Raw genomic sequence first — 26,710 nt, 5'->3', positions numbered from 1 at the left:
CCATTCCTTTGTCATTTTGATCATAGTTATCCTAATGGGTATGAAGTGGTATCTTATAGTGGTTTTGATTAGTATTTTCTTGATTGATTAACAATGTTTGGCACTTTTCATGTACCTATTGGCTGTTTTTACGTCTCTTTTGGAGAAAAGTCAAAAAGTTGGGTTGTGTTCTTGTTATTGAATTGTGTTCTTTATAAATTTTTGATACTAACTTCATAACGGATAGGTGGTTTGCAAATGTTTTTTCCCAGTCTGTAGGTTGCCTTTTCATTTTGCTGATTGTTTTCTTTGCTGTGCAGAAGCCTTTTAGTTTGATATAGTTCCATTTATTTATGTTTGCTTTTGTAGCCTGAGCTTTTGGACTGATCTCCAGGAAATCACTGTCATGGATGGTATCAGGGAACTTTTCCCTCGATTTTTCCTTCTATGAGTGCTGCAGTTTCAGGTCTTTTGTTTAGGTCTTTTTTCCATTTTGAGTCGCTTTTTGTATGTGACGTATGATAAGGATCCAGTTTCCTTCTTGCATGTGTGGAGATCAGTTTCCTAGTACCATTTATTGAAGAGACTGCTTTTCCCACTGTGTCTTCTCCATACCCTTGTCAAAAATTAGTTGACCGTATAAGTTTGGATTTGTGTTTGGACTCTCTGTTTCTTTGAGTTAGTGAATATTAATATTAGAAGTGGAACATGTCCAAAAGAGAAGGATTGAGATGGTCAGAAGAGTAAAACCAGGAACTGGGGTGGTTAGTGCAAAGCAGAAATGGTTTAGAACGTAGTATCCTCCATGTCATTAACTACCTAGGAAAACCGTCAAGTAGTAGATTTGGATTTTTTAAGTGTCTTAATGGTATAAAGAACAGAAAGTTACTGTAGAGGATTGTAACTGCAAACTAATGAGCGCTTTCTAAGACTAAAGATTAATGTTGAATTCAGCCAGCTATATTGGAATGTAGAGCAGATTATAATATTCATCATGGTTAATTAGGTAACTACAGTAAAATTCTCAATTATAGGTATCATTTATCCCCAGTTTAAAGATGACCTTTGACCAGGAGCGGCCTGCCACTTAACAGGCTCTTACTGATTTTCAGTGCCTGAAGTAAAAGTGTTTCTAAATACCAAATTTCCATTCCTCCTGGTAGTCAGCTTGTCTTGAGTAATACAAGTATATGCATCTGACTGTCTTTAACATGTTCATTTTCTCATAGAAAACTATTATATCTAAACTGTCCTTGCCCCATTTGTTGTTGTTCTTTCTTTGTTTATCTCACGGATTGCTGTAAAATGCTTACATTCAGTGTCAGCATATTAGTGGTAAGCTTTTATTGCTATTGATATCTATAAGTACGTTAAGTAAATCTTCATTTTGCTGACCTCCTTGAGGATGCATGGCATCAGCAGATTCTGTCTTTCCGTGGACAGATGAGAGATTAGCAGGATCTAGTGTATTTTTTCCCTTTTTGCCTGGCTTCACCCAAGGCAGCGAGATTCATTGTCTAGCAAGCGGGAAACCGTGTTAAACGGCAGAATTTGTCGTAGGGTTAATGGTTTAAAGACTGCATGTAAATCACACAGCTTGTTTGCACAGGGTGGGCTGGGGACCACTTCTGGAGGATTCTTTTTTTTGGGAAGACAATCGTTTTGACTCAGTGAGATTAATAGCATCACAGTTAACAGCACAAGAGCTTTTCAGTATAAAAATTGGCTTGCCGATACCTCGAGTGGCAGTTTCCTCAAGGATGAAAAACAAAGGCCTCAAGGAGGCCACATTGCCAGATGGGTTTTCCTTTTTAGCCAGGGAATCTCTTCCAGGTGATCAGCTGACTAGTTGCTGTGGTGATTTGTTCACTGGCTGACTGCTGGTGGGAGGTCGACCGAAGCGTGGATCCCATGACGTCAGAGTCCTCATGTTGGGTCGCTAGAGCACTTAGGAGTCAGGGCCTGCGCAGTCCTTCCAACAAGCGGCACGTGGGTGTTGGTGGTGGGGACTCGGGGATCATTTCCTCTCGCGAGTGTTTTTTATTTTGTCATCTCTTCTGACCATTTCCCTCTCTGTGCTTTGTAGGAATCTGGGTCTCTTGAGGAATCCACAGATGAGTCTGAGGTAAGGCCCTGGAATTTGTAGGTAACTGTGTTAGTTTGTCTTGGACTTGCTCTGCTTTGTTCAATGCGGCATTATCCCTAGTGGTGGGAGGTGATGGGGTGATAAAGTAGGGCCATACGTGATTGAGCCGTGGTAGTTGCCTTTAACAATAGTAAATGGATTAGCTTACAAAATAAACACAGGAGCCGGTGTGTGGTATAGCTGTTAAAGCCCCTACTTGCAACACTGGCATCCCTCCCATATGGGTGCTGGTGAGTGTCCCAGATGCTCCATTTTTGATCCAGCCCCTGCTAATGTCCTGGAAAAAGTGTTGGAAGGTGGCTCAAGTGTTTGGTTTCCTACCAACCTTGTGGGAGTTCTGATGAAGTCCTGATGAAGCTCGTGGCTCCTAGCTGTTGTGGCCATCTGGGGAGTGAACCAGTGGATGAAAGATCTTGTTTTCTCTGTCTCTCCCATGCTCTCTGTAACTCTTTCAAAATAAACATAGGAAAATGAACAAAAACTGTGTTTCTTCTTAATCTGTGGATAAAATTGATAAACTGTATCACGCTTTATTTTTATGACTGTAGTCACGATAGTCTATTAAATTTGTATGGTTTGATTTTATTTGCTTTTTTCAGGGAAAAATGGGCTTATTCATATTCTGCTAGAAAGCATTTTCTGTTTCGCAGTTGCTTCTTAACATTTTCACTACTTAGCATCTCCATTACTGGTAAGGCATTTCTGAGATACATATAGGTAGTTTAATATATATTAAATTTCTAATAAAGTATTGCAAACCATTTCAGATTACCATTCTTATTTTTGGAGATCTTAAGTTCACTGAGATCCCCATGTTCATGGAATCACTTGTGCAGAGCCATGTTGGGGTGGTAGAGGTCATGTTAGTCAAGTTAGGGTATTAGGCGTCTGTTCAGGAATTTCATTTCACAGTGAAGGGGGATTTTGGCAGCTACCTAAATCTCAGTCTTTCTACATATCGTGCCAATATTAAACAGATCAATAAGGAGAACAAGTGAAAGCATACATAATCCAGGCCTCCAGTATAATTAGGAGGCAGGGAGAACTACGACTTCAGTATGAGTAGGGAAATAAACATCTAAAGCCAGCAGAGTTGGCTCTGGAGTTGAGCGTCAGATGGAGGCTGGTAGAAGTGAAGAGAATGTGGCTGAGCCCCAGGGAGGCTCCATATCAGTCCAGTATCAGAGTGCTTGGGTTCGAGTCCTGTCTCTGCTTCCCATCCAGCTTCCTGCTAATATGCATTGGAAGAGGCAGCAGGTGGTGGCTCATATAGTTGAGTCCAAGCCACCCACATGGAAACACTGGGTTGAGTTCTTAGCTCTTGGCTTTGGCCTGGTACCACCCTGCTATTGGGAGTATTTGGGGGAGTGAATCAGTGAATAGAAAAATCTCTGTCTCTGTTTCTCTGCTTTTCAAATAAATAAAAATAATGCATTAAGAAAAATCATCCTTAGAGGATGGCTGCACAGAGTACAGAAGTGTGGGAGCAGATGTGAGACCTGGTGGATTTGGGGAATTTATGGGAGGGTGTTTGAATGTACCTGGGACCAGAGGTGATGGTGTTGGATGGGACTGCTTCTGGGAGAGCTGTCTGTCTCTCCCTGTCTCTCTCTGCCTCTCAAATAAATTTAAAACAAAGTGAAATAATTTTCAGCAGTAGAAATTTGTAATAATCATGAGTTGAAAATCTTTAAACAAATATTTGCAGATATGACAAATGACCTTACTTTGGAAATTCAAAAACTCAGAGTAGAAAAATAAACAAAAAAGCCTAGGAAGTTAGGAAATGAGAGTCAATCAAATTAAGAAAAGAAATGGAAGAAGGTAGGTATTTTAAGCTGAGGAAACAGACCCACAGGGTGGGCCATCTGATGTCCCAGGCTGAAATGGTAGCCACCAGCTGTTTCCATCATTTTCACCATCTAGCTTAGGTGCCTCTGCTTGGGATAGAGCTGAAGGACTGGCGTTGGACCCTGGGGTCCATGCATCTGCTCTCCCTCATACAGTTCTGTTCCTTAGTGTCCTTATGTGGAATATGGGTACTGTTGCTTGCCTTACATGATTGCTGTGAGGACTGGACAAGATTAATGTTTGTCAAGTAAGTGCTGTAGTCCCTAGCACATAGAAATCCCTCTGTAAATATTGGTGCTCTTCAGCTGGTATTTAACTGTGGGGGTGGTGGCACTTCATTGTCTAGCTTGGTGCTTCAACCTTTGTGCTTAGAGAAACTCCCCAGTAGCTCTGTGAATGAGTTATTCTTCCAGATACTTTTGATTCTATTGAGTACATGGACCATGTAGGCAGACTGCTGATAAGTTTAGACTTTGTAATACTTGGTAAATAGACTAAGTTTGTTTATAGTCCAGCCTTTGGAGGAGTTTTCTCTGAGTTCCTTTACTCATTTGGAATAGCTTTTTCCTTCCAGAAGTGATACACAAGAGTTTGAAAAGGTTCGTGGAAAAATATAATGAATTGATGAATTGAAAATGGGAATTTTCCATATACTTTTTGAAGCCCCCTCCTGGTTTGAGACACCACTCAATTGGCTGAAGAATTCTTCTTTATTCTTTCCCCTTCTTCTTGTGTCCCTTCATTCCATTATGTTTATTCCTGTCAAGTTAATATATAACCATGTTTCATATATACATTCTACCTCTTTATTCAAGTACTCAATTTCATTTCTATAAACAATAATGTGGAGTGTTTTCAAACATGTATCATAACCATTTATGATTTTATGAATTGATGCATTTCAAATAAAGTAGGCTTTTGCATTATCCCAGGAGAAGCATTGTGTTAGGTTTATCTGAAGTTCTTATTTTTTTTTTAACCAAAGAAACCTTTTATTTAATGAGTACAAATTTCATAAGTACAACTTCAGGAATATAGTGATTCTTCCCACCATACCCTCTCTTCCACCACCACTTTCTCCCCACCTCCTCCTCCCTCTCCTATTTCCAGTCGTATTTTCTATTAACATTCATTTCCAATTAACTTTATACACAGAAGACCAATTCTGTACTAAGTAAAGATTTCAACAATTTGCACACACACACCACACACATAAAATATAAAAAACTGTTTGAGAATAAGTTTTATAGTTAATTCTCATAATACAACTCATTAAGGACAGAGGTCCTGCATGGGGAGTAAGTGCACAGTGACTCCTGTTGTTAGTTTAACCATTAATACTCTGATGTATGATGTCAGTGATCACCCGAGGCTCTTGACATGAGCTGCCAAGGCTATGGAAGCCTTTTGAGTCCACAAACTCTGTCAGTATTTAGATAGGTCCATAAGCAAAGTGGAAGTTCGTTCCTCCTCTAGAGAAGTGTATCCTTTGATGACCCCTTCTTTCCACTGGGGTCTTACTCACAGATATCCTTCATGTAGGACTTTTTTTTTTTTTTTTCTACAGTGTCTTGGCTTTCCATGCCTGAAATGCTCTCCAGACCAGAATGTCTTAAGGGCTGATTCTGGGGTCAGAATGCTATTTAGAGCGATTGTCATTCATTCTATGAGTCTGTTGTGTGGACTGCTTCCCATGTCCGAACCCCTTTTTAATTCTATCTGTTGTTATTACCAGGTACTTGATCTGATTTATATGATCTTTTTAATACTTAATCCTATCTATATGATCAATTTAACACTTAATATGATCACGTTAACACTTAAGATATCATTATTACCACCCAACTAATGGGATTTTCAGTCCCATGGGAAGTTTTTAGCTGTACCCTTAGAAGTAAGTCTGGAGAAATGTATGCAGAACTATTCAGCTGTACAGTTAAGAACTTCCTCTTCACTCTGTTATTCCCACTCTTATTTCTTACTGGGATCTATTTTCAACTGACTTTATACACATATGATTAATTCCATGTTAAGTAAAGAGTTCAACCAATGGTATTAAGAGAAAAAAGAAGAAAAAAACTATTCCTTGACAGTCAAGACAAGGGCTATTCAAGTCATTGCTTCTCAAAGTGTCAATTTCACTTTTACGGATTTCCTTTTAGGTGCTCTATTAGTTATCATAAATTAGGGAGAACAGATGGTATTTGTCCCTTTGGGACTGGCTTATTTCACTAAGTATGATGTTTTCCAGACTCATCCATTTTGTTGCAAATGAACAGATTTCATTTTTTTAACCACTGTGTAGTATTCCATAGAGTACATATCCCATAATTTCTTTATCCAGTCTTCATCTGATGGGCATTTAGGTTGATTCCATGGCATTGAGCTGCAATAAACATGGGGGTGCAGATAACACTTTTATTTGTTAATTTCATTTCCCTTGGGTAAATTTCCAGGAATGGGATGGCTGGATTATATGGTAGGACTATATTCAGATTTGTGAGGTATCTCCAAATTGTATTCCATTGCGGTTTTACCAGGTTTATCTGAAGTTTTTATTTATGTTTGACAAAAGGATATTGCCTGCCCAAAACTTGCCCACTTGTTTTCCCTGATCTTGGCAACTGCAACCAAATGAAATGAAATTGCTGAGTGTAGTATAATTGAAAGCATGTATATGTCATTATGTAAAACTTCCACAATTATAACTCGTACTTTGCAGTTAAAGTAGAAATCCAAAACCATACTGTAACTAAAATAAGTAAGTGTGTCATTTACATAGTTAATGAACTAGCACTTATGTTAATACTTAATTTGTTTTGGCAAATTTTGTAAGTTAACTAATCTGGTGTTCCTGTTTAGGAGTTTTGTTGTTGTTGTTGTTGTTGTTGTTTTTGACAGGCAGAGTGGATAGAGAGAGAGAGACAGAGAGAAAGGTCTTCCTTTTGCCGTTGGTTCACCCTCCAGTGGCCACTGCGGCCGGCACGCTGCGGTTGGTGCATCGCTCTGATCCGAAGCCAGGAGCCAGGTGCTTCTCCTGGTCTCCCATGCAGGTGCAGGGCCCAAGGACCTGGGCCATCCTCCACTGCCTTCCCGGGCCACAGCAGAGAGCTGGACTGGAAGAGGGGCAACCGGGACAGAATCCGGTGCCCCGACCGGGACTAGAACCCGGTGTGCTGGCGCCGCAAGGTGGAGGATTAGCCTATTGAGCCACAGCACTGGCCGGAGTTTTTTTAAATATGCAGTATACTGTTCATCTCAGCTTGAGATGATGAACTGGACAATTTCTTATGGTATTTTACTTATGAAAGGTGTGACAAAGAAGTCCATTATTATAGAAAAAGATTTCATTTCCACCTTTAAAGCACTAAGATTTTTTTCAATGTTAAGAACTGATTGTTAGGATGTAAGTGGTAGCCGAGTTAGGTAGGAGCACAGTGTGGTGGATGAGGAGGGCTTCATTTGGAATCTTTAAGAGTGAGTATGTCTAGAGCCTTAGGTCAGACCGAGCAGAGAAGCTGAGCGTTCTTGGGAGGAAGGAAGTGTACATGCAGGGATTGGGCCATGCAAGTGCACTTATACTCAGCTAACCTTGAGACATTCAGTGAAGCTGGATGTAGGGGGGAGGTGGGAAATGAGGCTGGAGAAGGAAATTTGGATGAGATTGTAAAACATCTAATATAGCAAAGCAGGCATCATGGACTTGATTTTGTGGCTGTGAGAGAACTACCTAAGGCTTGATTGTGAGGTTTGATGACAAATGAACTAGAAAGAGACCCTGGAAGAGCATTTGAGTGGTTATTATGTATGTCCTCATGCAGGAGTGTCAGCCAGACAACAGCAGAAGGCAAAGAGGATTCCACCGTCAAGGTGATCATTTCGCAGTTCATTCAGGAGGAAGTGTAGGATCAAGTGTGAGAGATGAGCTATGTGGGGGAAGTAAGATGTTTCCAGAGTAATTAGCTCAGCTGTGTTGTGGGAAACTGAGTCCAGCATCAACACTTAAAAAAAAATAATGTTCTAAGCCTAAATTCTAAACCTAAAGAATGATTTCTCTATAGTCTATCATTCTTTTCCTATAAAGTCCTTTTTTAATAGTTTTATAATAGGTGTTTTTTTTTTTTTTTTTGTTTTGTTTTGTTTTTTTTTTTTGCCAGACAGAATTAGGGAGAGTTATTTCACTCCCCTAATGGCTGCCATGGCCAGTGCTGCGCCGATCCAAAGCCAGGAGCCGGGTACTTCCTCCCGGTCTCCCATGCAGGTGCAGAGCCCAAGGACCTGGGCCATCCTCCACTGCCCTCCTGGACCATAGCAGAGAGCTGGACTGGAAGAGGAGCAACCAGGACTTGTACCCGGCACCCCAACCAGGACTAGAACCCGGGGTGCCAGCGCCACAGGCGGAGGATTAACGAAGTGAGCCATGGCACTGGCCTATAATAGTTTTTTATATAATAGTTTTTCAATAGATTGAAACAAATAATATGTTTCCATATTAAATACATTTCCAAACAAAGCAGGTGAGAAAACTAATTTCTAGATTTTATTTTACTGTTAAAAATCCTACAAGTCACTGCTCTTGAGGTGGGTTGTGAGCCCCCTTTGAGCAGAGATGCTGATAATGATGATTATTCTAAGTGTAGAAAGAGCTCTGTACTTGGTAAACTCTCTTGGTGTATTCATTACCCCTCTGACTTGGTTATAATGGTTGCTTCCACTTTTCAAATTTTTATGGTTTGAACATGTCCCCCAGATTTCACCTGTTGGGAACTGAATCCCCAGTGCAACAGTGGTGAGGTGACTGAGTCATGAGGGCTGTGTCAGCACAAGTGCATTCATGCTGTTATTGAGAGGCTATATTTGTTAAAAATCAAGTTCAGCCCCTTCTCACATGTGCTCTGTCGCCATGAAATGCCTTCTGCCATGTTATGGTGTGGCAGGAAGGCACTGAGTGGATGCAGCCCTTCTATAATGGACTTCCCAGCCTCCAGAACTGTGAGCCAGATAAGCCTCTGTTGTTTACAGATTACCTAGCCCATGCTATTCTGCTGTGGTAGCACAGAATGGACTAAGATACAAGACTCAGTGTTCACTTGCACAAGGTTGCCTGACTGTCATGGATTTGAATCCAGTAGCCTGACCCCACAGCTTGGGCTCCTAACCTGTGATTACACCGACTCTAGCTTCACTGTGATTGGCTAGTTATGTCAGACTCTTCCACTGTACCTTTGCAGAATTGGAAAGGATTAAAAGAAGAAAATCTTGGGCTGGCACCGTGGCTCACTAGGTTAATCCTCCACCTGCAGTGCCAGCATCTCAAATGGGTGCCGGGTTCTAGTCCCGGTTGCTCCTCTTCCAGTCTAGCTCTCTGCTGTGGCCCAGGAGGGCAGCGGAGGATGACCCAGGTGGTTGGGTCCCTGTACCTGCATGGGAGACCAGGAGGAGGCGCCTGGCTCCCGGCTTGGGATCGGTGCAGCACTGGCTGTGGCAGCCATTTGGAGAGTGAACCAACAGAAGGAAGACCATTCTCTGTGTCTCTCTCTCACTGTCTGTAACTCTACCTGTCAAATAAAGAAAGAAAGAAAGAAAGAAAGAAGGAAGGAAGGATGGATCTTCCTTGGAAGTCCTGCCTATGTATAAACTGAAGTATTGAGGACCACTTACTATGTGCTATATGTTGTACTGAGTGCTTTACGTGGATTATCTCATTTACTCTGCACCCACAATCCTACCAGGAAGTATGTATTAGGCAGAAGGGCTGGTTATGCTGTTGTAACAAGTTTCAAAATTGTACTGCTTTAACATGACACAGATGTGGGTGGAAGCAGTGATGCAGGGAGAGGAAACAAATGCATCAACACTAGAGAAATGACTTCATATTCCTTGGGTTCTTTTGTGTGTCTGGAGCATGAACAGCATGTTGGAAACAAAAGAAGCTCTGCCTGACAGAGATAGGTTTTTCTTTTTCTCAAATCCAGTTTACTTTGAATGGGTTCTTGGTGCATTATGTACCTAGAAGTATATCTTACTTTCTCAGAAGAGCTTAGTGGGTTGTACAAAGAATTTTACAGTAGAAGCATCAAATTGTCACTCCAACATTTTAAAAATTACTCTTGAAAAGCAAAGAGAAGAATAAGAAGGGGAAAAGCATCAGACTAAAGAGGGGTGGCAAGGTAAGAGAAGAGCACCAAATGGAAGCTGAAATGTATTGGTGTCTGCTTTGTATTGGATAAGGGTTCCAGTGACCCTTGGCGATTTGTAAATGCAACTGAACAACTAAAGTGAGGTCTATTCTGCCTTCAGTGTGTTCCATTGAAGCAAGGATTGCAGGCACATTGCATTACTCAGCATCTAGGCCAGGGCATGTAATAACAGAGCAGTTAGTGTTACCTTTTTGTCTTTGTATTTGTTACCATTATTAATAAACATGCCTCCTAAATAGAAGTGCTTTTAGATCTGGTTTAGTTGCTCCAAGTACCACAATTAGGAGGCCTTGAATATGCTAGATATGTAAATTTTAATAAAACAAATGGATAAATAGCTGAAGCTACTTAAAATAAACCTGTGTGCTACTTACGTTGAATGAGAAATTTTTGTAAAATAAAATGCAACTTCTGGGTGCCCCAGCAACAAGGCAAGTTCTGTTTCATTTTTCTTAAAATGAAAGCTGTCATTGAGAGAAATCAGGAGATGGCTTTTTAAATCAGAAAAAGTATCCCACAAAAATAATTTATCTATTTTACCTAGTAGATAGAGCATTATGAATCTTTTATTGAACTTTAAATTCTTTAAATATATTAATTTTAATAAACAAATTTAAACCAACTAGTAGCTAAAATGGTAATGTAGCCTATTTTAAGATTGATGGCTAAAAAAAAAAAGGAGCATGAGGTTATAATGTTCTATCCTTCCAGACAGTCCTTGGATTAAAAACTTGCTCTTTCATTTAATAAGCTATTAATATTAAGAAGTTCTGCTGATTATTGCATCATCCAGGAATGGATAAACATTCCTTTGAAGCATATATTATAAAAATTATATGTTTAGAAACTTAATAAAACTTGCTAGATACAATATTTTTAGAGGTATATTTCTGCCATTTGCTACAAATTGAAAAGATGAACATGACTCCTTCTGGCCTGATGTATCTTTGACTAGAATTTATAATTTCACCACCTAGGAGAAAAATTGCTTTATGCAGTCCAAGATTGTTGATCATTGCATCCATTCAACAAATATTTATTGAATACTATTGTGAGCCAGATGCTAGGATATGCCAGTATTTACTGAGAAAGGTAGGCAATAAACAAAAACACTTTAATATTTCAGGTGATAGTAAGTATTGTGGAATGAAAAAATAACATTGGGTAAAGAGGAAACTGGAGTGGGCCAAGGAGTTGCTATTGTATCCTGGATGGTAGAGAACGCACGTCTTTCCTGATGACATGTGAGCCAGCATCCGAGGAGAATGTCTCCAAGGTAAAAGGAAGAGCAAGTCTAGTGCTTGGAGTGGGATCATCCTTGGTGGCTTTGAGAAGTGAGCATGGTTGTTACAGGATGACAGAAAGTGATGTTGGAGAAATCATGGGAAGCTAAGGAAGAAGAGACTATAGGCAATGAGTGGACTTGGATTTTAATGTAAGATGGAACCCTATTGGAGGAGCTTTGTTTTAGTAAGCTTACTCGGGATGCTGTTTTGAAAGAAGTCTGAAAGGAATAAGCAGGAGGCTGGGGTGGATTAGGAGGCTTTGGTTGAACTCTGGCCACAGGTCAGTGGTGAAGGATTTAAGGTGCTGTTTTATTTTTCAATCAACAAATTTCCTGACTGGGATGTAGAGGTGTCAGTGAAAGAACAGAATGCAGGCCTGACCAGTTAGGAAGAAGTAGTTGCTGTTAACCAAGAGAGGGAAAGACACTGGCTAGAGCTGAGTATGGAGCTGAGGGTGAGGTGGTGGTGGTGGGTGGTAGATCAGAAATTCCATTTTGAATATTTTAAGTGACAAATGTCACTTAGACATCCCAGTAGAATTGTCTAGTAGGCAGTTGGATAAAGAACCCTAATTCAGGCCTGGGCTGGAGGTAAGAATTTGTGAGGCAGCATTTAGGTGGTGTTTAAAATCATGAACTTGAGTGAGATCGTTCAGGGCATGAAGAAGAATGGAGATGACGCCTGATGCCTGGGCCCCAGGGCTGTGACAGCATTTTAGAGATCAGGTGGGTGCGGCTGGATCACCAGAGGAGACTGAGCACGAGTAGCAGTGAGGTAAGAGGAAAGCCAGTGGGATGTGGTGGCCCTCGGGCCAAGACAGGAAGGGCATGGTGGCTGTGTCACTGCAGGAGGAGGAATACGTGTGGTGTAGGGATTCACCCTTGGATCTGACAACTCTTTTTTTTTTTTTTTCTTTGACAGGCAGAGTTAGACAGTGAGAGAGAGAGACAGAGAGAAAGGTCTTCCTTCTGTTGGTTCACCCCCCAAATGGCTGCTACAGCCGGCGCACTGTGCCGATCCGAAGCCAGGAACCAGGTGCTTCTTCCTGGTCTCCCATGCAGGTGCAGGGCCCAAGCACTTGGGCCATCCTCTACTGCCTTCCCAGACCACAGCAGAGAGCTGCACTGGTAGAGGAGTAACCGGGACTAGAACTTGGGGTACCGGCGCCGCAGGCGGAGGATTAGCCAAGTAAGCCACGGTGCTGGCTGGATCCGACAACTCTTATGGCAATTCCTGGTGGGATCTGGGTGGAATGCACTTAAGAGAGGTTGAGTTGACAAAAGCTCTTTGATGTTCTCAGAAGTTGTTGTACCTGTGTATTACAAAATGATGCAATATGGAATGAGATGAGGAGTGCATTTATCAAGTGACTGGTAAAGAACCTGTGTCTTGCCCTTTGTGTGCCATTAGAAGGAATTTAGGAAGTGTGCTGCCATTGCTGCTGTTGTGTTATTTTGTTGTTGTTCATGTCTGTGCCAGGCATGCTCATGAAGGCAGAGATTGTCCCCAGTACCTAGCAGAGCTGCTTATGAATGAGTGAGTGAATTTGATTGGTTTAATTAATTGTCATGATTATGTGAAGCTGCCATTGTGTCCTTGTTTTGAATTGGTGGGAAAGGGTTTTGAGAGGGCCCGTTAGTACACAGGATCAAGGACCACCCCTGGCCTCTCTCAAACGGAGAACTGTTTTATCTCAAGCTGTGTCCTCAGAAGAATCGTGATTTAATTAAGGAACAAGCACCAAGGAGCTGTCGTTTAGCATTGGGTGTGCTGGGGGCATCCTACTCCATAGTCCACCATCATTTTCTTCCCCTGTGATCCTTGTGCAATTCTTAGTAGCAGGCAGAAAAATGGTCCCCAAAGATGGCTGCTTGCTAACCCCCAGAACTTGAGAATATATGTCATGTCACAGGGCAAGGGAGAATGAAGGTTGCTAATCCATTGGCTTGAAGATGGGAGGTTGTCCTGGTTGTCTGGGCAGAGCTGGTGTAATCGTAAGAGGAACAGGAGTGGGGAGAAAAGGTTAGAGATGTGAGGTGGGGAGGGCTCAGTCTGCTTCACTGGCTTTGAAGGTGGAAGAAGGGGTCAGCAGCACAGCAGGCTGGCAAGGTCAAGGAGAGGGAGTTCCCCTGAATGCCTCCAGAGGGAGGCGACACTGCCAGTGTCTTGATTTTAGCCCAGCAGTCTGGGTTGGTCTTCTAAACTACAGAATCATGCGAAAACGAGTTTGTGGTGGTGTTTCAAGCTGCTCTGTTTGCGGTGTGTTTTACAGCAGCAGTCGGACACTAATGCAGTCAATAATTTAGTTAGATGACTGGGACTTGAGGGCCTGATTTTCCACTGTCAAGACTTTAAGGCATTCCTTTCTCTGTAGGCTCAAGAAATACTCTAGTAAATATAAATGGTAGGTAGGTTTCTTTTTACCCATGGACTATTTTACTTTTAGTGCACCTGATTGTAAATATTGAGATTCACAGGCAACCATGTCATCCTGGTTCTTTACTTTAGAATAAGCCTGTTTTCTCCAGAGATTTTTATGGATTAAATAAATCTCTCAGAATAGTATGATCGAGGGATGGGAATGAGGGACCCCCCTGATAAAACCCAAGGTTTTAGTGGGTTGTCATCATTTCCATTGCCAATGATTGGGCAGTTTTCAGGTAGTGAACCTGTCTTGGGCTGTCTTTGCTCATGAAACACATCTGGAAGAAGCTGCTGGCTTAAGTAGGAGATGGTAGTATTTTCACTAATAACAAGATTCACACTTAGATATGGGAAACCATTTTTAAATGATGGTAAAGCAAAAGTAATGTCTTTTTTTTCTTTTCCAAAAGTAATGTAAAGAGATAATTAGATTAGAAATGTTAGTGATTGCTGGGTTTTATGCTTTGGGAATGTGATAGGAAGTAAATTCACAGGGGAGGATATGTGTTCTACAGTTTAAAGTTGAGGTGGTAATACACATAAGGGTAATGTTTTTAGTCACTGGGATTCCGTGGATATTACCAGATACTGGGCTTTATGCTTTTGGTGCATCTATTACACTGACTTCTTACAGAAGTCCCCCGAACTATGTATTATCATCCCCTTTTTGCAAAAGACAAGATAACTGAGGTTTTAAGTAATTTCCCAGTGTAAAAGGGCTGTGAATCATAGAGCTGGCATAAAAAACTTCATTTTGTGATTGGCAGCTTGAATCCCAGGAGGATTTTAGATAATTCTCCCTTCCCTTCTCTGTCCTCTTATCCTTGTTCAAATAAATAACTTTAGTGAACTTTTTTAAGATATTTGATCTTTAAGATCCTCATATTTCTTTTTTTCTGTTTTTCAGATTTGTTTATTTATTTGAAAGGCGGAGTTACAGAGAGGGAGAGGCAGAGGCTGAGAGATATCTTCTGTCCATTTGTTCACTCCCCACATGGCTGCAAAAGCCAGGGCTTGGCCAGGCAGAAGCCAGGAACTTCTTCAGGTCTCCTGCGTGATTGCTGGGCCCTGAGCACTTGGGCCATCTGCTGCTGCTTTCCTAGGCACATTAGCAGAGAGCTGGATTGAAAGTGGGCCATCTGGGATGTCAGCACTTCAAGTGGCAGCTTAACCCACTGTGCCACAGCAGTGGCTTCAAGATCCTCATATTTTTTTTACAGCATCTCCTAATTTTTTCTTGTATTATTTTAGATACTTTCTTGAAAGCTGTGTTTCAGTGTGGGCATTTGGGGGTGACTCTTGTGAGTTTTGTGAAGTACCCTTTAGGTAAGTCCTTGGAGGATAGCATCCTTGGGATGAGACCATCTCCACTTGGCAGGGAAGGTACAAGATGGAGGAGTGAGTGCAGCTGGTCAGTCCTCACCCCTGGCCAGGGCTGGCCTGCTGCCACTGCTTCTGTAGTGAATGGGCAGCAAAGCCTCCTGAAGCCACTGTGCCAGATAGAAACAGCTTTCCTCTTGCTGCTACTGCCCAGCTGCAAGGGCCTCCCCCCACCTTCTGGGTGGTTCCAGTCACCCCCAGAGTTTCTTACTTGGGAATGTTAATTTCTGGAATCCTTCTTTCCTCTCATTTTTACCACATCTCTAGGGCTGATTTGGGGGCAGAGCATCAGCAGCCCAGGTAAGCTCTGTCTCGCCAGACACTGTGTTTGCCATCCCAGCAATGATGTATTTGTGACCTTGTTCATTCTCTTGTCTTTTGCCTTGGCTAAAACTTGTGAATTGCTTTCTAAGAAAACAGAAGTGATAGTTGGCACCTGTAAGGTTGCTTCCCATTGATGATGGGGATGCCTCTCGTATTTGATTGGTCAGTACCATGTTGGCTTCTGAATTCTAGTACTCATCTCTGGCTATTGATTCTCAGCTCTTCTGGAGAGAAATCTCATTTACATGAAAGTTTTTTTTCTTTTTAATCAGAAAGGGGTGTTGAAGTTTATAAATGCTGTCTCAGTGTCTGTCAGGATGCTCCTATGGTTTTTCTCTATCAAGCGATGAAGTCAGATTTCTTAATGTCCAGTCTTTGCATTTCTGCAATACTTGATCTGAAATGTTTTCTGTTTATATATGCTGAGTTTGACTTCTGACGTTCCATTTGCAGTTTTTACATGAGATGACTGAACCATGTAGAGATGTTTTCCTTTGCTGTACTCTTTGGGAGTTTTTTTTTTTTTTTAAGATTTATTTTATTTGAAAGGCAGAATGACAGATTTTGAGGGTGTTTAGATATCATGATAATGCTACTTTTTTTTTTTTTAAAGATTTATTTATTTATTTTAAAGAGTACACAGAGAGAGAACCAGAGGCAGAGAGAGAGAGAGAGGTCTTCCATCCACTGTCTCACTTCCCAGTTGGCCGCAACCACTGGCACTGTGCCGATCCAAAGCCAGGAGCCTCCTCCGAGTCTCCCATGAGGGCACAGGGGCCCAAGGATTTGGGCCATCTTCTTCTGCTTTCCCAGGCCATAGCAGAGAGCTAGATTAGAAGTGGAGCAGCCAGGACTACAGCTGGCACCCATATAGGATGCCGGCACTGCAGGCAGCAGCTTTACCCGCCATGCCACAGTGCTGGCTGCTGATAATTCTACCTTTTAAAATGAATTGGGGGCTTTGGGGCAGCCGGCATTGTGGCATAGCAGGTAAAGCTGCTACCTGCAGTACAGTTATCCCATACAGGCACTATTTTGTGTCCTGGTCATTGCACTTCTAATTCACCTCCCTGATAATGCGCCTGAAAGCAGAGGAAGATGAACCAAGTCCTTGGGCCCCTGTACCCACATGGGAGACATTGATGGATCTCCTGGCTCCTGGTTTTGGTCTGGCCCAGTCCCAGATGTTGCGGCCATTTGGGGAGCGAATCAGCAGATGGAAGATTGATCTCTAACCTCCTTTCTCTCTCTGCTTTTCCCACTCCCTCTCTCTGTCTCCCTGTCTCTGCCTGTCTCTTTCTCTAACTCTGCCTTTCAAATCAATAAATAAATCTTTAAAAAAAAATCAAGAAGTTCTTATGTTTTCCTACAATAGGACAGTCTAAATAAAGGATTTTCTGTTCTTTGGTTCTTTGGAGGTTTCTAACAGAACTTGCTGCTAAAATGGCCTGGACTGGGTGCCTTTCTGCAGGATCAGGTATTACTTGGACGACTTTTGTTTTCTCAGTTTATTCTGTGGTTGCCTTAATTCTATCTGTTTAAGAAGTACTAATGCCTGGATTCATTTTGGTTTTGTTTTCTGGTTTATTAATTCATCTTTGCTTTTACCATTTCTTTACGGGAATTATATTATTGAAATTATCGAGAGGTTAGAAGAGGCTTTGGTGAAGGTGTCTAACAAGGTTCTCCTGTGTACTTGAACTATGGATCGTGCAATTACAAATGCTTGGGAGGTACTTTGAAACAAAATCATTTCAAACCTCGAACATTTTCTTTTTTCATATAACGATGTATATAATAGAAATGTAAGGTTTTCTGAAAATTAAGTTTGCATGGCTTCTGTTTGCTTTTGCAGCTAGAAGATGATAGAGCTTCGTTTCTGTAAATTCGTCTGTAATTGCAATTTACATGTGTTCAAATAGCCATCTCCTTCCTTCTATATGGTCACCTCTCTGCTCCCTGGTGTTCCCCCTCTGTGTCAATACAATAACACGTGATTTAGAAGATCTCTGAGGGTCCTTTTGATTGATAGGCTATGATTTGGATTTTCCTGTGTGGAAATCTAAATGAAAATGTCTTAGGAAAGCTGCTTACTAAACTCGGTCCCTTGTTCCTAGGCATGTTCGTTTTCCCTGGTCTTTATTAGGCCCCCACAGTTTTGTTAGGTGAAGTTCAGAACAATGAAAAGGCATAAACCCTGCTTCGAAGGATCTTGTGATCACCTAAGGATATTGGGAAGAAAGGAAAAGAGGGTTATGTTGGCTTTAGTGGCGGAAATTGTCCACCTGAATGGCATATCTTGGAGATTGGTGAGGTTATTCCATATGGCTGGAAGGAAATGAAAAGCTTATTTGCTTTTCTCATTTTTTCCCCTCCTCTATATATTCTTATCGCTTTCCCAATATAAAATAAATGATGAGAGTTGATCCTGTTTATGGGATGTGGCTTAGGGCATGAGAACCTTCACCTTATTTTTTTCTTCCTTGAATTGGACATGAAATTCTGATACTACAGGGCAAAGGAGAGACCAGGGTTTATGAAGACTGCATATCTTGTGAATCTTAAGTAGAGCTCTTCAATTATTAGAGGCTCAACTTTTTCTCACTTTCCTGGTCAGAGTGTTACGGTAAGGAAAACAGCTTTAAGAGATACGAATCTAGTTCAGTAGTTAGAAAGTTGTGAAGAAGATGTTGAATGCTGACTTTAAAAATAGCATTGATTTTTACACTAAGCATAACACGGGCTTGTTTTTAGAAAATTTAGGAAAATATAGTGTGTGTGTGTCCCACAATAGTGACTTTTGTTTGTAATCTTTAGCGGTCACAGCAACACTGGGATGTGGCTCCTGCTAGCTCTTCCTCCTGTTCTACAGATGAAGACACTAAGGCCGAAGAGGTGTTACTCTGTTGCTGCTGCTTCTAATTTCCCCCTGCCTGTGCATATCAATTTCTTAAATCAAACCTGGATTATCAGTTTTGTGATTGACTTTCTCACTTAGCAAGACACTGTGACATGTCCCTTTATTATTCAGGTATCTTTGGAAACAGTTCACTGTGTATTAGTTTGTCTTGTGAGATCGATTTAGCCTGAAATTTCTCAGCTTTGGCCCTGTTGGCATTTGGGGCCAGATGATCTTTCCTCTGGAAGTGTTTTGTGCATTGTAGGTTCTTTAGCATCATTCTGGACTCTACCGGCTTGGTGCAGATAGTACCTCCCCCCACCCCATCCAACTGTGACTGCAGAAACGACTCCACATATTGCCAAACATAATCTCCAATTGCAAACCATTTATTTAACCATATGTATTTCATGCTTTAAAAAATGATTTATGCATATGACTAGAATTTAATTTTCTATTTGATGCCATCCAGATTACACTAACTCCTAATTTTAGTTATGTTTTTATTAATGTATTTTTTTCATAATAGCAATATTGCTTGAAAGTTGAAAATTCAACAACATTGTTTGCATAGATATAAGAATGTAATTGCTTATCTGTCAGAGGCGTGTGATGAAAAGCATCCCGGGCGTTTTGACCACTGTTGTTTTATTGTAGATGAATTCCATTATCTCCATGTCACTTTCTTAAAAAGTTTGGTCATTGAGGCAGCTATAATACCTTGTGTTATTAATGGAAACCAAAAGTTACTCTTTCTGCCTGTTTATGTAGTTTTCTTGATATGTTTTGACACTTGAAAGCCTTTTTTCCTACCACACAGTCATCTTTTTGTATAAATACAATGATCATTCTGTAATAGAGCTGTAGCATACAATAACTAGTGGTAGCAGTTGCCCTTTTAATGAAGTAGTATTCATTGTTTTCATTGTTTTGTGTGTGATTGGGGCTAGTTTGGCAATGCAAACTAATTAATGTCATTAGTCATGGATTGATTTTGGTCTTCAGAGGTTTTTAATACCCCCCCCCCCCAATCATGTATCTCTCCTACCCTCTCTGGAAAAAATTAAAGAGCCATGGGATGCTTTTGGATATGTCCTATATTTTGCTTGTACATTTAGTGATACCATTATAGTTTCAAATAAAGATGTGTGGTAACATACAGCTCTTATCTATGTATGTTGCCTTTTTGATGGTACCATGTGATAATGACTTGCTCTTTACCTTAAAATATTATGTTTTTGATACTTAAGACATGTTTTGATTGATTTATAGTATTTCAGTTCTTTTAAATTTTTATTTGTGTGTGGAGCCTTTTTTTCCCTGTTCTTCCTGTATCAATAGTAATAGAAAAGAAATATTTTAATACATTGCAGGGCTTCTATAAAAGAGGTAATTTTTAAATGTATATTTTCTGAACTTCAAATGTTATAATGTTGGACTTTAATAGCTATTTTTATATATTAAACTTGAAATGTTGACTGTCAATTTTGCCATTTCCATTCTCCTAAAGGTAATTGAGAGTTCTAGACAGAGTGTTCTAGAAGAAGAAAGCTTTATTTCATACCTTCATACCCACTGTTGATTATTGATTTGCTTTTATTAACACCTGGTCTTTACTCTGCAAGTTCAAACTGTATAAAAGCTTCTTCTTTTTCTTTCTTTTTTTTTTAAACTGTGAAGATTTCTTTTGAGGATGTTAGTGTTTCCCTATTGTATCTGGCTTGAAAACATTGGATATTTATTAAAAGGCTTTGCCCCTAGTCAGATGTAGTTGATGACATGAAACCGAGTAAAGCATTCATCGTATTAAAATTCCTGGCAGTTCAGCTGAGGTCGTTCTCAAAGCTGAAGCTGGCCAGGATAAAGCCCATCTCCACAGAGTGAGGTGCAGAATGGTCTAAGGGTGCTCAACTGGTGGTATTTTCCACTCTCTTAATTTGGATTTTATAAAATATTTTCCCTCTCCTCTGTGGTTTTCTAGTATCATTTTATTTTGTGGAAACAAAATGGAACTGGGTTTTAATAAATAGTATCCAAAAATAAAATTTTAACTTTCATATAAATACTAAAAATAAAAAATGTAGTGATCTTTTTATTAACCCCTAGAATTCATGTGACACATTATTTTTCCTTTTAAATTTTATGTATTTATTTGAGAGGCAGAGAGACAGGGAGAGAGCACTCCCATCTGCTGGTCCATTCCTTAGATGCCCAGATGGCCTGGGCCTGGCCAGGCCATAGTCAGAGATAGGAAGACAGCCCACGTCATCCGTATCAGTGGTACATAGCCTGCTACCTGAGTTATCACTTGTTGCCGCCTGCGTAGGAGGTAGAATCCGAAGCAGGAGCCGGGAATTTAACCCTAAGATTTTCATATGGGATGCAGTTATCTTAGCCAGAATCCTAACCACTAGGCCAAATGACCACCTAACACATTTAAGAAACATTTTACTTGGAGATAATTGTAGGTTCATGTGTGGTAGTAAGAAATAATACAGATGGGAAATACAGGAAAAATACAGGAATAAATGATTCAACGGTGTTTCAGTCAAAAGTATTTGCTGTAATTTGTTGTCCCCTTAAAATAATTTTTTTCCCCTTTTAACAAAACTCTGGGAAAATGAGCATGATAGGATCTTTATTTTCAGATAGTGTTCTAGAGTTCTGTAGGGTGGTTTAAAGGACTAGTTTTAATTAAAAGTACTATACAGTTAGTAAAAATCCATGTTAGTTGAAGAATTGATTCTTTTTAAAGGAAAGCTGCAAATTTTTCGTGTATGGGTAAATGTCACTGTTCATATCTTCGCTTAGCTGCAAGTCAGGACTTGTACTATTCCACTAGGTTGTCATAGAAACGCAGTTAACTGTCATCTCACCTCACACTGTTGATGGTTTTATTTGTAGGTTTGTAGGATTATTAAAATTTAACAAAAATTATTGATTTGCCTTTTATTAACGCTGGATTGTTTACCATGGAAGTTCCAGCACTTGGAAGCCTTTTTTTCTGTTTAAATTTTTAAAAAAAGTGCAGCTCTATATTAAATCTCCTTGATTTTTAAAAATGTTTTTATTTAAAATGTATTATGGAGTCTGCCACAGCAGTATAATCTCTGTGAATTGTAGTTTTGAATCACGTTCTGTTTTCTTTGTTTATGACAGAAGGAAAAAAAAAACTTAAAAATTCACCTTTAGTCTGCCTTTAACTTAACATAAAGGATACCTGTCAGAAAAACATGAAATGGTACATCAAGTGCCTAATATTGGAGTTTTCATTTTATTTATGGTTTTTGAAACCTAGCACGAATGCTTCAGTGAACTGTGTTGTGAAAGTATTTATTTTTGTATATTTATGTAAGAGAAATTATTTGGTTTTCACTTAAATAAGACTGGCAAACCTTATTTACAGTAACTTTATCTAATGGTCCGTGGATGAGTGCTTTTATGCAAAACAGTCGAGAGGCTAGAATTAACTTTTCACATTGGATGCACATTTGATGTCCAGACTTGAGCAACATGTGGCATCTTATTATAAAGACCAACACTCAGGATTCAATTTGTATTTAACACATTTACTTAAAAATGCACACATCATCTGTGCTACACTTAAATGTTAATTTTGTAATCATTTCTGTTTCTTGCTTATAGATACATAAGAAGGAGCATTTATTTATTGCTTTCTGTAGTTTTCCTCTTTCAAGTTTATTTAGACTTGGTTAATTAGCTCTTTCATATTTTATATTGAAAATAGGTCAGTTTGGAGTGTAACAGCTCCTTGGGTTGAGCTGATTATCATTAGATACCTTTTTATAGAAATGTGTAGGTCTTTAGGATTACTCTGCTTCTTGTACTACCTTTTATTGCTTTTTAAAAAGTTATTCTTGGAAAGTTAATAGTAGGTACACCACCTTTGATATTAATAGTCTCTTTCTAAAAGAACTGTTAATTATGGTAGAGGGATTAAATTTAAGCTGCTTATCAGTTGATATGGAATACTTATATTTTAAAACTGAGTTTGTTGCTCTTAAAGACTGATTACTGTCCTTGCAGCTAGCAGACATGGTGGCCTCCAATGATCGTTACCTCCTGTCACCCATTCCCTATGTCTTCCTTTCCCACACCAAGTCATGGCTGACCTGTCTAATCAGCAGACTATTGTAGAAAAGCCAATATACAGCCTTAGAGACTAGGTCAGATAAAACGTGGGCCTTCTCCCTTCCGATGTCATGGATCACTCAGTCTGAAAGAAGCCATCTGCCATATTTGGAAGGACAGTCAAGCAGTCCATGAGCGAGCAACTGCAGCCTCCTGCCAACAGCCAATAGCCAGCTCCAACTTGCCGGTCACTCGAGTGAGCCATCTTGGAAGCCGCTGCTTTAACTGCAGTGAAGGCTTTCAGAGGTTGCAGAACCAGTTGACATCTTGCCTGTATCCCTTGAGAGGTCCTGAGTGAACCACCCAGCAAACCATTGCTTAGCCACAGAAACTGTATGAAGTAACACAGATATATTGCTGCAAATGTATTACAGTAAATTTTAGCATAATTAATTATGCAGCAAAAGATAACACACCTAAGTAAACACATTTCAAAACATTTTCCATTTATCACATAGTTTATAGTTACTTGTAGGCATAGAAATTGCAGAGGCCTCTGTGGTTAGTAGAGTTCAGTGACTAGTGTGATCCTGGATATATTCCATTGTCTCCATTTATCCACAGATTAGCCTCTTTGCATGTGAAGATGTAGGTCTTTGTCCCAGAGGTAATGACTTTTGTGGGCATTTGACCTGGTAGTCTCTGCCTAGTCTATCCTGGCTCCCTCATAATCTCTAGGAGGCAAGCAATTACTGTTCTGCAAGAGACAGTTTTCTTCCACCTAACTTACTTTTTACTGTGAGTTTCCTTAGTGTGATTATCTTCATATTTAATCCTGCTGTGATTGCAGGGCTTCTTGAATCTGTGAGTTGATGTTTGTATCTGTTCTGTGAAATTCCCAGTTTTTATCTCTCTGGATGTTGTTCCTCTTCCTTTCCATCTTTTCTTATCCCAAAGTTCATGTGAAATCGCAAAAGGATCTGAATAGCTGAAGTGATCCTGAGTAAAAAAGCAAGCAAGCAAGCAAACAAGCAAGCTGGAGGCATCACAATACTTAACTTAAAAGCATACTACAAAACTATAGTAATTAAAATAGCATGGCATGGGCATAACAAACGGATAGGTACATCAGTGGAACAGAATAGAGAGCCCAGAAATTAATCCAAGTACATATAGCCAACTGATTTTTGACAAAAGTTCCCAGATAATAATTGGAGAAAGTATAATCTCTTCAATAAATGGTGCTGACATGTATATATGTACAAGAATGAAGTTAATTCCCTACCTCTCACCATATAAAAAAGCCAACTCAGATCAAAGACCTAAATTTAAGACTTGAGAATATGAAGTTGCTGGAAGAAATTGTAGGGGAATAGGGCCAGTGCTGTGGTATAGCGGATAAAGCTGCCACGTATGGTGCTGGCATCCCATATGGGCACTGGTTCAGTTGCTGGTTGCTCCACTTCCAATCCAACTCCCTGCTGAAGCACCTGGGAAAGTAGTGGAAGATGGCCTAAGTGCTTGGGGCTCTGTACCATGTGGGAGACCAGGGAAAAGCTTCTGGCTCCTACCTGAGGACCAGCCCAGCTCCAACTGTTGCAGCCATTTGGGGGGGCGGGGGGTGAACCAGGAAATGGAAGATCTCTCTGTCTCTCTCTGTCTCTTCCTCTCTCTCATGTAACTATGCCTTTCAAATAAATAAATATTTAAAAAAATTATAGGGGAAACACTTCAAGACATTTGTGTAGGTGGTAGCTGCTTGGGTAAGATATCCAAAGCACAGGCAGTAAAAGCAAAAGAAATAGGATTATATCAGATTCAGAAGCTTCTGCACATCAAAGGGAACACTCAATATTGTGATGAAGTGGCTGACAAAATGGGAAAAATATTTGCAAGCTACTTAATCCACAAAGGATTAATATTCAGACTATATCAGGAACTCAAAAAAATCAACAATAAAAAAAAATCCAGTGAAGAAATGGACAAAGGATCTCAATAGACTGTTCTCCAGATAAGAACAAATGGTCAATAAATATATGAAAAAGTGCTCAACATCAGGGAAATGCAAATCCAAACTACAATGAGCAATCACCTTACTCCATCACAATGGCTGTTATCCAAAAGACAAAGAATAACAATTGATGGAGGGGATACACAAAAAGGGAAACTCTTACACACTGTTGGAGGGAATGTATGTTAGTGCAGCCACTGTGGAAAATAGTATGGGGATTTCTTAAAAAAAAAATAAAAAAAGACTAAAATTAGACTTGTCATATGATCCAGCGGTCCTGCTACTCGGTATCTACCTCAAAGACATGAACACATTACATGAAAGAGATACCTGCATCATCATGTTCAGAACAGCACTGTTTAGCCAAAACATGGAAATCAATAAAGGTGTCTGTCATCAGATGAATGCCTGATGTGGTACACACACACACACACACATACACACACAAGAATATTATTCGGCTATAAGAAAGAATGAAATCCTATCATTTGCAGTAAAATGGTTGGCATTGGAGGACATCTTGTTGAGTGAAATAAGCCAGACACATAAATAAGACATGTTCTCCCATGTATGTGGGAACTAAAATTAAACAAAAATCAAAAGCTCAATTTGAATACAGAATGTTGATTACTAGAGGCTAGGGGTAGGTGGAAGGGATAAAAAGAATTTGGATTTTTTTTTTTAAGATTTATTTTATTTATTTGAAAGAATTACAGAGAGACAGAGAGGTCTTGCATCTGCCAGTTCACTCCCCAGATGGCCTCAATGGTCAGAGCTGCGCCGATTCGAAGCCAGGAACCAGGAGCTTCTTCCAGGTCTCCCACATGGGTACAGGCCCCAAGGACTTGGGCCATCTCCTACTGCTATCCCAGGCTATAACAAAGAGCTGGGTTGGAAGAGGAGTGGCTGAGGTTAGAACCCGTGCCCATATGGGATGCTGGCGCTTCAGGCCAGGGCTTTAACCTGCTGCACCACAACACCGGGCCCCCAAGAGTTTGGATTTAAAAACATAGGGGATGCTGGATGTGGTTCATTCATTGTGACAAATATGCTAATATGAGATGTTACTAAAGGAAATGGAGTGAAGAGTACATGGGAACTCATTGTTTTACTACCTTGCAATTTTTATTTATAAATTTAAACTTAATAAAAAAGAAAAACTAACATTAGGTTAGACTTTTTTCAGTTTGTTTCACATGTGTTGTACATTGCTTTCTGTATTTGTATTTTTCTTCTCTGGACTTACCTTTAGATTTTTTTTTTTTAATCTGTTTTGGTAAAATTTCACTAATCTTGTATTTTGCTTTACTACTCTTCAATTAAATTATGTATTGACTTCTTAATTTCAAATAGATTTTTGAGTCCTAAAGTGTTCATTTGATTCTTTTTTTACAGATTACAATTCTTTCTTGAGAATTTCCTTTTTCATTCATTTTCAACATAGTTATTTTAAAGTCATTTTCTGGTAACTTCAAAATCTGGGTTATCCAATTTTTTAATGATCTTTTCCCTTGATTTTTCATCATCTGGTGCTGTCTTGTGGCATACCTGGTGATTTTTTTATTGAATCCTCAGTGACATAAGTAGAGAAAATTGTAGCAGTCCCAATAGTTTTGTTTTTCACAAACTTTATTCTTTATCAGAGAGGATTAAGAATGTCTTATGATGCTGGGCTACACTGTTAGTTTGAGCATAATAAAGTTAGTGATGATACAACAAAGTAGAGTACTCCTGTTTTCAACTTCTCAACCTGTTCTGGTGGAGGTATAGCCTTTTGTACTCCCAGTTGGCAAAATGAAATGTGAAGATCTGTTGTACTGGAAACAAGTCAGAGAAACGCCACACAATGAGAATTTGGAATGAGTCCTTTATTTTAGCCAGCGGGCTCATGCCCTAAAGACCTCTTGACCCCAAAGCTCAAAGCAACAGACTTTATAAAGGTAAAAACCACAGGGAGGGTAGGTGCAATACATGGTTACTAATGCTAAGCTGACCTAAAGCATATAGGAAACTAATATCAGTTATAATCTTGACAATACCAGTTAGTCCAGGTGCTGACCTATCTGTTTTAAGCTTGAGCGATCATGCTAGGGGATTTTTGGGTTCTGTCAAGCAGAA

At 39.9% G+C, this 26,710-nt stretch overlaps 1 protein-coding gene across 17 annotated transcripts in view; it reads left to right on the top strand.

Annotated features, from left to right (window-relative positions):
• VPS41 (VPS41 subunit of HOPS complex) overlaps positions 1-26,710 on the top strand; it is a 188,163-nt gene that overhangs the window by 8,706 nt on the left and 152,747 nt on the right. For 4 of the 17 annotated variants that reach the window (XM_070059752.2, XM_089315639.1, XM_089315638.1 and 1 more), the window contains exons 2-3: positions 2,066-2,104; positions 17,009-17,067. The exons of 2 other annotated variants lie outside the window; for them this stretch is intronic. Coding sequence is in view for 2 of the 15 variants with exons in the window: in XM_008261660.5 (XP_008259882.1) it covers positions 2,066-2,104; positions 17,020-17,067 (87 nt within the window). In the remaining 13 variants the exon portion in view is untranslated. Of the gene's footprint in view, positions 1-2,065; positions 2,105-15,533; positions 15,567-17,008; positions 17,068-26,710 lie in introns of all 17 variants that reach the window. 11 more of the 17 variants (XM_008261661.5, XM_089315641.1, XM_089315640.1 and 8 more) reach the window with 5 other exon arrangements.

Source organism: Oryctolagus cuniculus, chromosome 16 (genome assembly GCF_051225735.1).
Source record: "Oryctolagus cuniculus isolate XC-2025 breed Fujian yellow rabbit chromosome 16, ASM5122573v1, whole genome shotgun sequence".
Lineage (NCBI taxonomy): Eukaryota > Metazoa > Chordata > Mammalia > Lagomorpha > Leporidae > Oryctolagus > Oryctolagus cuniculus.
This window is presented reverse-complemented; position numbering and strand designations above follow the sequence as displayed.